Source organism: Electrophorus electricus, chromosome 21 (assembly GCF_013358815.1).
Source record: "Electrophorus electricus isolate fEleEle1 chromosome 21, fEleEle1.pri, whole genome shotgun sequence".
Classification (NCBI taxonomy): Eukaryota; Metazoa; Chordata; class Actinopteri; order Gymnotiformes; family Gymnotidae; genus Electrophorus; species Electrophorus electricus.
The window spans coordinates 8,547,429-8,559,648 of NC_049555.1; the positions used below are offsets into that span (position 1 = coordinate 8,547,429).

At 38.6% G+C, this 12,220-nt stretch overlaps 2 protein-coding genes across 3 annotated transcripts; both read left to right on the top strand.

The window, feature by feature from the left end:
• The first annotated feature begins 836 nt into the window (after nucleotides 1-836).
• Nucleotides 837-5,653, top strand: hrasb (HRas proto-oncogene, GTPase b). Its single transcript, XM_027013819.2, has 6 exons — nucleotides 837-1,166; nucleotides 3,002-3,135; nucleotides 3,356-3,534; nucleotides 3,636-3,795; nucleotides 4,015-4,138; nucleotides 4,501-5,653. The coding sequence occupies exons 2-5, from the start codon at nucleotides 3,025-3,027 to the stop codon at nucleotides 4,132-4,134; spliced, it is 570 nt and encodes a 189-aa protein (XP_026869620.1). The 5' UTR covers nucleotides 837-1,166; nucleotides 3,002-3,024; the 3' UTR covers nucleotides 4,135-4,138; nucleotides 4,501-5,653.
• Nucleotides 5,654-7,143: 1,490 nt separating this feature from the next.
• tsg101b (tumor susceptibility 101b) lies at nucleotides 7,144-11,884 on the top strand. Of its 2 annotated transcripts, none has more exons than XM_027013792.2 (10): nucleotides 7,144-7,345; nucleotides 7,447-7,555; nucleotides 7,690-7,755; nucleotides 8,017-8,180; nucleotides 8,371-8,497; nucleotides 8,805-8,865; nucleotides 9,252-9,340; nucleotides 9,498-9,700; nucleotides 10,175-10,414; nucleotides 11,108-11,884. In XM_027013792.2, exons 1-10 carry the CDS (start codon nucleotides 7,304-7,306, stop codon nucleotides 11,195-11,197), a joined length of 1,191 nt encoding a protein of 396 aa, XP_026869593.1. In that variant the 5' UTR covers nucleotides 7,144-7,303; the 3' UTR covers nucleotides 11,198-11,884. The 2 variants fall into 2 exon arrangements, with proteins under 2 accessions (XP_026869593.1, XP_026869594.1); XM_027013793.2 differs by having other exon boundaries at nucleotides 7,468-7,555.
• Nucleotides 11,885-12,220: the final 336 nt, after the last annotated feature.

Here is a 12,220-nt window from a genome sequence, read left to right on the forward strand (position 1 = left end):
GTCTCAGTATTTAAAAGGGCTTGTTGACACACACTGGACTGAAGAGCTTGGCACCTAAAGTCTAAAATAGGTGTGAAACTTCCATTTTCCCACAGGGCAATAAAACAAGAAATATTGCAAGTTAACCTATCTGCAATACTCCGCATTAACCCAGTGGCCCAGACAAGACTGCTGACTATGGGTTAATATCCTCCTCACTCAGCCAGTCTCAGCAAAACCTGGAGTGTGCTGCACTCTAGTGGAAGGTCACATATCTTGCAGCTGGCTAATTTTTAAATGTGAAGAAATTTTGAATATGAAATGTGAAGCACTTCATTAAAGTATACCCCCTCCCCCACATTGCCTTGCGCTCTCTGACACACACACACACACACACACACACACACACACACACACACACACACACACACACACACACAAATATAAAATGTTAACATGTAGCCTATGAAAGAAATCCAGCAATTCCAATTCATTATTAGCATCACACATAGTATTAACAAAAATATTGGATTTGTTTTCATTCTTTATTTACAATATCTAAAACTATGACCTTATATTAATTGAACCTTTGCTCTTAAGAAGGTCTCTCAGTAACCTCTGGGTAAGTTATTGGATCTGCTTGTGATGAAAATACATTTACTGGACAAAAAAAAAAGCTTTCAGAGGAACCAGTGCTCAGCGTATCCTACTGTACCGTACCTCTTTGTGGCCTTCAGACGCTACGTTTAAACAAAGTAAAGCAAAGTAATTTTCACATTTAAATTAGTCGAGTTGATGCGGATTGGTTGTCGCCTCTATGGTAAAGTATGTGGTGAACGACAGAGGACAGACGGCGGGCTACAGCTAAGCTGCTGGCTTTGGGCGTGGGCTGCGGTAATCAGAGCGCTGTTTCCCCCTCAGTACATTGTTTGCGTTACATCCGAACCTCACCGGTAGTTCGCTGTACAGGCTTGGCGGCGGACGGTGCCTGTCAGAGAAATTGCTCGTTTGAAATGCCAATAATTTCCAGTCGTGTAAAATCTTAAATTCCAGCAGTGGTATGTTTGCATCAACGAGATTGAGGTTTTTAAGGCTATTCAGAGAACTGTCGACACATTATTGACTTGTCTTCAGGGTAACCTATACATCACGATCTGTCCTCGAAGGGAACGCCAGCATCGTATTTTGTAAGTAGTCTTGCCGAGTTTACACTTTGTGAAATTTTATTCACGTTTCTGTACCAACAGGACATTGTGTTCCTTTACGTTTTTATTTTTGAACTGAAGCTTCTGCAACCATTAACACGCCGAGAACGAAACAATTCCCCAAATCACTGCTTCATATGCCTGCTATATCCGTTTGATAGTTTGGTACAGTTTGTTAGAACATGCAATAACCTGCAGGTTAAGCACAACTGGGTTCATTTGAGCTCGGGGTCGCGACATTTAGTTGGTTCGCTACGTGCATTGCGGTTTAAGTGATAATGTGTTTGTAAGTTACAACAATTAGTCTGCCGATAAGAGGCTAGTACAATCATTTTTCGTGTTGATTGCAGTTTTATTTATTCATAAATCATCTAATGATTGGTGTTTGTTTACGCTTTTCAAAGTTAGCGTATAGCCCACAGCCTGCCCATGCTGGTTCACCGTGCTACAGATCTGCACACCCTAATGAGTGTTTACATAGCCTACCGGGGAAATCAATAAGAGTGATGTCATTCACTGCGTCCTGACGTGCGGCCTACTGCCCATATACTGCTATAGGCTACGGCAAACAATAATAGAATTTCCATCCTTTCCGTTAGAAAAATAAAAAGTATATTCTTTATGATTTCCTTGCACGGTAAACTTGCACAAAATGTTCAGGCTGCTAATAATGAGGTAAGCTAGTTGAGCCTTACACTTCTGTATACTGACTGAATGCTACTGGGGGGTAACGCCCCTGAAAAAATAAATAAATAAATAAATATATATATATATATATATATATATATATATATATATATATATATATATATATATATATATATATATATATATATATATAAAAACAAGGATTGGTGCTCAACTTTCTTTAGTTGTGTACCTTATTGCAGGCCATCCTTTTGTTCTTTCGCTTTTATCATCCGTATTAGTTATATATTAAGAAACCAAACTTGCTGACTTGCACATCATTGGACAAATAGAAAACAACTAGAGGCCTCAACTCAGCTTCAGCCAAAAATGTTTTACTAGAGATTCTGTGGAAGTGAATGTTGACCTTAAATATTGGAGGTTCACTTTCTGACAAAATTATCTCACCTGATTGGAATAAATAATAACTAGGCTGTATATTAATATAAATATTATATGAAATATTTTATATATTTAATATTTTATATATGTAATGTGTTATGTATGTAATTATATATATATACACGCACACTTTACACTTAATTACAAAAAAAAAAAACAGTGTTTGAAAAATCCCTTTAAAATAATTTTTAAAATTCTGGGCAGTCATCTGCTTATTGGCAGAAGTTAAACTGGGCAGGTAGTTTCCACAGAGTCGACCTGGCATTTCTGGCAGGCGCTGCATCATACCTCATGAGCTACTAATAAATCACCAGCAGGGTTTTGACAGGGAAAACCCTGTCAGTGACAGCAGGAGAGTTTCGCTTGTCTGCCAAAATGGTTTTCTTTTTTCTGTCTCTTGTACGTCACTACAAAAAAGGTTGCCTCATTTGTCATGGCAACAAAAGACTAGGTGTTTGGTTGCTATGCACTATTCAGGGAGAGTTGGTTGCAAAAAAGTCAAGAGCCCTAACTTGTAATGGAGGGCAGAGGGCATTTGAACTTGCTGTAATCAGGGGATCTGTCATTATTTCCTGGTGATAGAATCAGAACTTTAAGGTTTATGTTAGATTCTTTACAACAATTTAGTTTTCCATCATGGTTTTCTGGTGTAGTATGAGTAACTTCTTCCATCAAAAAATGCACCATAATCTCATTCATTTGGTCACCACACCCTCTTGTCATTTCAGAATTTTCTACTACGGCTGGGAGGATGACAGAGTACAAACTAGTGGTGGTTGGGGCTGGAGGTGTGGGCAAAAGTGCCCTCACCATCCAACTTATCCAGAACCACTTTGTTGATGAGTATGACCCTACTATTGAAGTAAGACCCAACACATTACTTTTCCTTAAGTTGTTTTTTCAGCTTGGTCATTTTAAGAAGATTATTATGACATTATTCTTCTTTGTTTAAATATGTTTTAAAATTACACACAGCAGCAACTTTTCAGGAGTCTTACAGGAGTGGATTGTGTAAGGATGCGGTACCTGAATAAAAAAGCAAGATAGTATTATACTCCGTGCCCACTTTCTGTCCCTCCCAGGACTCCTACAGGAAGCAAGTGGTGATCGATGGGGAGACATGTCTCCTGGACATATTGGACACAGCTGGACAGGAGGAGTACAGTGCAATGAGAGACCAGTACATGAGGACGGGAGAGGGCTTCCTCTGTGTCTTCGCCATCAACAACACCAAGTCCTTTGAAGACATCCACCAGTACAGGTTAGGGCATTCCATGCCAGTTTGCTTATTTGGGAATAATGCTGATTTAAGTGCAACTGGTTTGTATTTTGCTTGATTTGTTTGGGTGTGTGGATTCACAGGGAACAGATCAAAAGGGTGAAAGACTCTGATGACGTGCCCATGGTGCTTGTGGGTAATAAATGTGACCTCCCTGCACGTACGGTGGACACCAGGCAAGCTCAAGAATTGGCTCGGAGTTATGGCATCCCTTATATTGAAACATCTGCCAAGACGAGACAGGTCAGGTTCAAAAGCAGCTTTGTATGTGCAGATAAAATTAGTATAACCTGATTTATTAACTTAAGCACATTACCATGTGTAGATTGTCATCAACCTGAGTACCTTTGAAGTGGCATACATTTGGTTCCAGAAAACTATGTAGAATTAAGAATATTCAATAAGAGTTGTCTAGAAAATGCTATGATAGGCTCCACTAACGAGGACTGGCTTGGGGCCTAGGGAGTGGAGGATGCTTTTTACACACTTGTCCGTGAAATCAGACAGCATAAGCTGAGGAAGCTGAATCCACCGGATGACAACGGCCAAGATTGCATGAACTGCCGATGTGTGGTGTCATGACCAAGCAAGTAGCCTCAATATTACTATTTAAGCAAACAACAAAAGGTTTCATTCAAGTCATATTATGTTAAAACTGACTTATACTGCTAAAAACTGTAGTTAGCTTGAATTGATAGTTTATTAAGAACACCTATTCCATATAGCTGCATGAATATAGGTTACCAATCTTAAAGGACAGGTCTAATCTATTCATAACTTAATTGACTGATGGTAATTTGTCTTGTTCTTTGCATGACTGTGCCATGTTTCAAATGGCCTCTTCCTGTTTAATAAAAAGGGGAAGGTTTTACAACTCATATGCAGTGTATAGTGAAGGTCTTCCAGTAGTGTGTTCATTTGCTCATCCACAAACTCTCCACCTCCCAGGTAACCTGTGACAATTGGAGAGGACTTTTGAAGAAGCTGCACTGCTCCAACACTGCAATGCCTCCCACAAGCTAGAGGTCGGGACTACAGACTGTGTAAAAGGAAACTATTTTTTTGTCAGCGCTAGTGGATTTAAGAGTCCACACCTGTCTGCTGAGGGACATCTGACTCTGGCCTTTACTGGAGCAAAAAAATATTACCTCAAAGACTAGTCTAAACACTGGGCTTGCTTGGACTGTGTTAAGGACTGCCGTACTAAAATATGTTATCCACATTACAATACTATCTACTCTCAACTGGAAACAATAGATGACAAAATAACCTTGCTTATCACCTCATCAGCTTTGGGCTTTTCATCATCAGACCAAATGAGAGTATAATTGCTACATTACTTGGATTTGCAAACATGATAATGCTTAGACTAGCAAAATGTAATGACATGGGGAAAAATATATGACTTGTATACCATTTGCTGGTAGGAGCCTAACTCAGTGTCATGTACATATTTACTGATTTCTCTTGCAAAGAGGCTCTTCACTGATATACTTAAAATCTTATGAGCTCCAGTACAATAGTTCACAATGGTGATTACAAGGTACAGTGATATAAGGAACACACCTGTGGTATATCATCGATTTGCACATGGCATAGGACTGTGTTTAAAGTGTTGGCAGGCATATTTCATATTTCAAGTGATCCTCTTCTTCACTATCCCTTAGTTTCTAGTTAAATGACAACAGATATCAATGTAAAAAAACAAGCAGAATTCTAATGACAAACATTTGACAAGGTTTGTCTGTAATATGTGATGGTTTCTGGAGCACTGAAATGTGCCAGTAGATTATTTGTCAGAGGGCAGACTCTTAACTGAATTGCACATATTGCAACCTTAAAAGCCTAAGGCACTGTTTCTGTTTATCACTGTGCTCGATTTCTGCTCAGGGCATAGGGTTGAAACATTGTAGTTCGGTTTGGAGTCTCTTGTGTTACTGTAAATGGGTTTTCTTCACATATTTTTTTCTTCCCTATCATTGTACCACTAAATTTGTGCCTCTTTCCCCACCCCCACACTGTCTTATTATTCAAAAACAAGGATAATGTGCTCTGATGTTAAAGATGCAAGTGCAGAAATATTAAAATTAGTGGTCTGTTATTTTAGGGGTATTTATTCTAATATTCTAAACTGCAATGGAAAGTATATATTTTCAATTTTAGTCTTACAATAAATGAAAGGTAGAGGCAGTTGCTTAGCGAAGTTTGACGTAACTGATAACACATTTGTTAGCAACATGTTGTCTTTAAATTGCAGTAATGAAGAGCAGTTACTGCTTCATTCCTGTAAGCTTTTTCTTCTTTCTAAGTGCTTTACCAGGAAAAAAGATGTCATAAATCTTTAAGATTTAAAACATAAACACATTCCAGGAGTGTCCTTCTATTAGCACTTGCTGCAACTGCTAATTTCTAATAATGCAACAAATAACAGTGCTACAATACCACACACTCTAAAACATAGCAAGTTACACAGTTGCCATGTCTGTTGTACTTAGCGATAGTACTGGGGTGGCTATGACAGTGCATTAGCAGTTTTTCCAATTTGGAGTTTTAGATGTGGTACATGGTGAATAGTCCTGATATGAATGATCCAAGAAAGATTGGGAGATGGGGTTCTGCATCAATTAGGCTATGACTTTTTAGTGTTTAAAGAAAATGCAATTACCTACTTTTGTTTTTTGTGTGAGTTCACCGAATCGTTAATAACATGTTGAATAGAACCCCAATGGTCTTTTGAATTTCTTTTAAAGGACTGACATTATGGATAACTTGTGGCATTACATCATTGTGATGTAAAGGCACTTCTAGGGATGGATAGCTTGGATAGGCATGTGCTTCCATCAGATTTTAAGCACTGTTCTGTCCCAAGACATCAATGACCACACATTTAGATAATATTTAAAATTACAGTGCTATTATCAAACAAGAAATTACATATTGCAACTGCCGTATAACTACTTTTGGATCATCCAAATCATTTTAAGGAATTGACCCTAAAAATCAGCTGCTTCATTTTGTTAGAGGGACATAGTTCTGTAGGAAATGACATAACTGGCTGCTTATTGAAATGTCATAGTTTTGTATGTCAAGAAGCTTACTGCCTAAAATGTTGGTTTCTCTACGAGGGCTGCTGCTAAATTATAGTGTTTGGTGATTATTTTTATTGAAATATCTCAACCAGGTTGGTTCCTGTAAAGCAACATTGAGTCTGCTATTTTAACATACAACCTTCCAACAAAGCTTATAAATATTCATTTGAACATATGAACATAGAAATATGAATTTTAGAACTTTCACTTTCGTGTATGTGTGCGCATTAGTTCTTTAAATGTTGTCTTACATTGTAAAATTATGCTATGTTGATAAAAGTGTTAAATATTCCAGAGCCTTCTTTTCTTGAGACTTTTGCAGGTAGGCAATATAAATATATCACAATCTTGTTAGATCAGAACAAGAGATAATTAAGAATACTAGAGGTTACTCAACCCAAACAAACAAACAAAAAAAAACACAGCAGCGGACTGCTGTCGCCACTCCCTTTAGATGGGTTTTACTCAGCTGACCGGAAGTTATGTAGCTCTTCGGGTTCCGTGATTTTGAGTGAGACCCGAGGCACAGATTGGTTGTTTGTATGGTTGGTTGGTTGGTTGGTTGGATATATGTGTAGAGATGTTATAGTTAGAATCAAGTTAACAGCACAACAGAAAATATTCAGCTTGGTTCGTCAGGTTCGGCCAAAATATCAAAAAACATGGCTATAAATGAGAATGCTCTGCGGAAAATGTTGTCTAAGGTAGGTTGCTAGATAGCTGGCTAGCTAACTAACTGACTAGCTATAACTTATTCGTATTCAGGGTTACGGAATATTTTCAGAGTCTGTTGCTTTTTGGACAGATGGACTTTCTTGTTGCCCAGGGTTATAAATACAGGGACTTGACTGTGCGTGAAATCACCAACGTGACTACTCAGTACAAAGATCTCAGGCCTGTGATGGACAACTATGGTAAGATATAGCTAGGTAGCTAAGTCTAGCTAGAATGCATTGCTAGTAGAGGAAACAAGGCAGCATCGTCGAGGCAGGCTGTCTTTAACGACATATGAAGAAAAGATATGTTTCTAACGTTTGTGTCTTCATAGTGTTCAATGATGGCTCCACCAAGGAATTGTTGAGTCTTACAGGAACTGTGCCAGTAACCTACCGAGGTATGAAAAATGTCACAGGAATCAACACACGCATTTTTGAAGGCAGTAGCACATTGCTTCCATACACATGCCATTCTTTGGTTTATGTTTCTGTCACGCAAATCAAATTTGTCGTTAAGAATTGTAGTTTTCCATTGTTTTAAGTAGGCCAACAAAACAAAATGTTACATAGATACGCTTCTAAGTCATTGTTATGAAATTCTTTATTTATGTGGTCACTTTTTTCTCACAATTTGTATTGTCTTTGTGTATTATTTTCAGGAAATATTTACAACATTCCCATATGCCTGTGGCTGCTTGACTCCTATCCATACAACCCACCCATCTGCTTTGTCAAGCCCACAAGTACTATGATGATCAAAACAGGAAAACATATTGATGCCAATGGAAAAATCTACTTGCCATACTTGCATGAATGGAAGCATGTAGGTGACAGTTAATTTTTCATATTCATTATTTTTATTCTTTAATCTTTACTCTGACAGTATTTTTTTCACTGCCGGCTTTGTGAGCTTAAACTGCTAGTGTGTTCACTTGGCTACAACTGTGAGCTATAACTGTGAAAAGTAAATTTGCGAGCACTCAGAATAATTTGATTGTTTCTTGTTTATTTAGCCTCAGTCCGACTTGTTTGGCCTGATCCAGGTGATGATCGTGGTGTTTGGAGAAGAGCCACCAGTCTTCTCTCGGCCTACCACACAGACACAGTACCCAGCTTTTCAAACGGCTGGCCCACCAAATTGTATGTTGAAACTGCCAGCAGGTTTAAATTAGCGATCTCGTTGTAAAAAAAGTATGCTGAAAATACTAATCTCACCAACAAGATCATTAAGCCCCATTCATCAAAAGTGCCTAAAGGTTACTGTTTAGTTTACAGTTGGTGTTTGAGTTTCATGTTCGTATCTTATGACTTCCTTTGTATGGAATCCAACATTGGTGCTCATCACTGTGTACAAGCTTTTTGTGACATCGCACATGTTTTAATTGAGATTGGCAAAAGTTTTTTTACTGGTTGTGATTACCCAGATTTTCTTTTCCTTTTCTGCTAGCTTCCTATATCCCAAACCCACCTGGCTCTCCATTTACACAGAGCCATTCTGCTAACCCAGGGTAAGGAGTCCTTAGCGAATACTTTCTTTTTAGTAATTTGTCATGGTTTCTTGAATGCAAAGAATCAAATGTTTGTCCTCTAGGACTTTGCAGTATGGGCAAAAATAGTATATTACAGCAATTAGGCTATACATTGTGTTTGTAATGTACTTTCAGTATATTGAAAGCAAAGATGAATGAATGCTTGATAATCAGGTTAGTTTATCAAAATGCCCTTTTAACACTTATCTGTAATGTTTGAGATTAGTCAGGATACCTTTAGCACCTAATAGTAAAAGTATGATTTAATTTAGGTCTCATATTCATGTTTCCACCTTCAATGATGTGAGTAATGCAAAGGCCTGTATCACAAATTCAATATGCTGTATCCATCTTGTTTCTTTTAGGGGCTTTCAGGGTTATCCTTACCCTGCTGGAGGTTCTGGATACCCCACCACATCAGGTGCAACACAGTACCCTCCTACTACTCCTGGGGGTAAGTTAATACGGAGAGTCATTCATTCAGTGCCATTGATAACAGTTTGTTGAAACTCAGCTTTTCCTCTCAGTCTGTTGTTTCTCATTTTCCTGCTACAGCAATTTGGTTGTGATTATTACATAGGTTTTCCTCTGAACTCGTTTCCCTGACCTAGGTCCCAGTCGTGACGCCACCATCGGAGAGGACACGATCCGTGCATCCCTGGTGTCCGCCGTGAGTGACAAGTTGCGCTGGAGGATGAAGGAGGAGATGGACCGAGCTCAGGCTGAGCTGGATGCCCTGAAGAGGACAGAGGAGGACCTGAAAAGGGGGCACCAGAAACTGGAGGAGATGGTCACCAAGCTGGATCAAGAGATAGTATGGCTTTTTATGTTTTAAGAAGCAAATAGCACTTTCATTGACCTGAACATTTTATATGAGGCAAAATGTGAAGGTTGCACCTGTTGGCTAATTAGGAAGCCCCTGTGAGAGCCTAGTGGCTGCAGTATTTTTGGACCAGCCCTGCTGAGAAGTACCTGATTATCTGTAATAAATCTTAGTTAAGGATATATAATGTTAGAAGTAGTGTTTTGTAGAGTTAGAACAACTGGGTTAAAGTATAATTTAAAAAAAATCACATCACCACGATATCACTGCATAATATTTGTGACCCTGTTAAAGATGTGGTTGTGTTTTACAGATTTGTAAGGTAATATAAAATTAGAAAGTTTCTTAAAAACAATCTCTTGATTACTGTTACTGATTAATAGAAAGAGATTATGTAAGGTAGGGTGATTTTGACAATAGTAGGGCATTCAAATACTTTCCCCCCGTTCCTGCATTTCTTGCTAGGCTGATGTGGACAAAAACATTGAGCTTCTGAAGCAAAAAGACGAGGAGCTGACAGCTGCTCTGGACAAGATGGAGAACCACACAGAGAACAATGACATTGATGACCTTATCGTGCCCACAGCACCGCTCTACCGCCAGATCCTGAGCCTCTACGCTGAGGAGAATGCCATAGAGGACACCATCTTCTACCTGGGGGAGGCTCTGCGCCGAGACGTCATAGACCTGGACGTCTTCCTCAAGGTCGGTCTCTATCATGTTTCTCTTTCTCTCCCTTTCATATGTTCCTTTTGTTGTTCGTCCCATCCTATTCCTGTCCGTTCACTGAAGAGCTGAATGTTCATGGCTGTTGGCTGAGATAATACAAATACAACTAATATATTACATTTTCATGCACCTTTCAAGAAACAAATATACATTACGAACAGAGGAAAAGGGAAGTATCATATAGCAGACCGGAGGTTATGGCAGGAATCATATAGCAGACCAGAGGGAATGGGAGGTATCATTATAGTAGAATCAGATGGCAAGTAAAAAAACAAAACAAACAAAAAGGGTAGCTGTCTAAAAATAGGCCAAGGTTAACAGATGAGTTTTGAGGTGCAGTATAAACTGTTGTAGTGAGTTCAGAGATCTTAAGTCTAGTGGGAGTGCGTTCCACAAGCAGGGTGCCATGCCGCTGAAGGCCTGAAATCCAACCGGATGGACAAAAAGGAGGAGTGATTAGAAGAGCAGCAGAAGGACCAAATGGGGCAAGGGTCTGAAAGAGAGAGGGGTCAGGAAGGTGAGAGTGGCCAATCTATGCAGTGCCTTGAAGGTCTCTACAACCCTTTATGGAGAGTCGATGAAGGTTTCAAGATGGGCAGGATGGTGATATGAGTAGCAGAATTTAGGATATGCTGTCTGTAATTTCTTGCATGCACATTTATTTTACAGCACGTGAGGCTCCTCTCCCGGAAGCAGTTCCAGTTGCGAGCTCTCATGCAGAAAGCCAGAAAAACTGCAGGCCTTAGCGACCTCTGCTGATCAGGTCTGGCATGCCTCCCTGTGCACCCGCAGTTGCAATGGGTACTGCAGCTTTCCCACAAAACAAGGACCACGTTTCCCACAGTAGTTAAACAGCTACTGAAGGCTATCAGCATGGTACTTCTATAGCATAAATCACTTTCTGGATTTTGGCAAGTGTCTGTAACCAAAAGAATACTAGAACTTTGCATAATTTTACTTCACTTGAAGCTTAGGGGTGTGAAACTCCTGGAATCATTAATCTTGAATTATGATTCAACACTTAAGATTGACTTTCTTTTTGCTATGAATATAAATATGAAGTGACCTTTTCATATGGTTTTTAGTGTTTATGACAATCTCACTTGGTAACAGCACCTTTTTTCATGGGATAATTGCAAAGATGACAGCTACTGTTATGGTTGCTAAGGAAAGGATTTAAACTTTAGTGGACCTAACATACATGCATCTTTACTGCGCCATTCATCCGAAACTTTGCATGGCTGCATGCTTATTACATCTAAAGGCCCTGAAGTGTTCTGGGTACCAGTTGAAGCACTTTGATTCTTTTACAGATGAATCAATCTACAATAACTTCACCTAAACAGATACATGTACATATTATGACAATTTGTATGCTGCTCAAAACACCCTGAATCGTGTGCATGGAAGAATTTTTTTCTTTTTTTCCTTCTTTTTTTATATATACATAATTGCATACTTGTTTGTGACTAGCTGTTCATTTGGTTGCTGTATAGGAATAAAATTATTTTCTAGCTTGAAAAATACACAGCAAGTATATATGAAGCTTTTCTATCCAAATTAAATGTTTGGGTATGTTCACTTGTTAATGAAAATAATTTTGGATTTGGCATTTTGTTGTAAATTGCTTGGTAAGCAATTAAAAAAAAAACACTAATATAGATAGATATAGATATATATATAGATATCTATTTCTATATCTATCTATCTATCTATCTATCTAGATAGATAGATAGATAGATAGATAGATAGATAGATAGATAGATAGATAGATAGATAGAT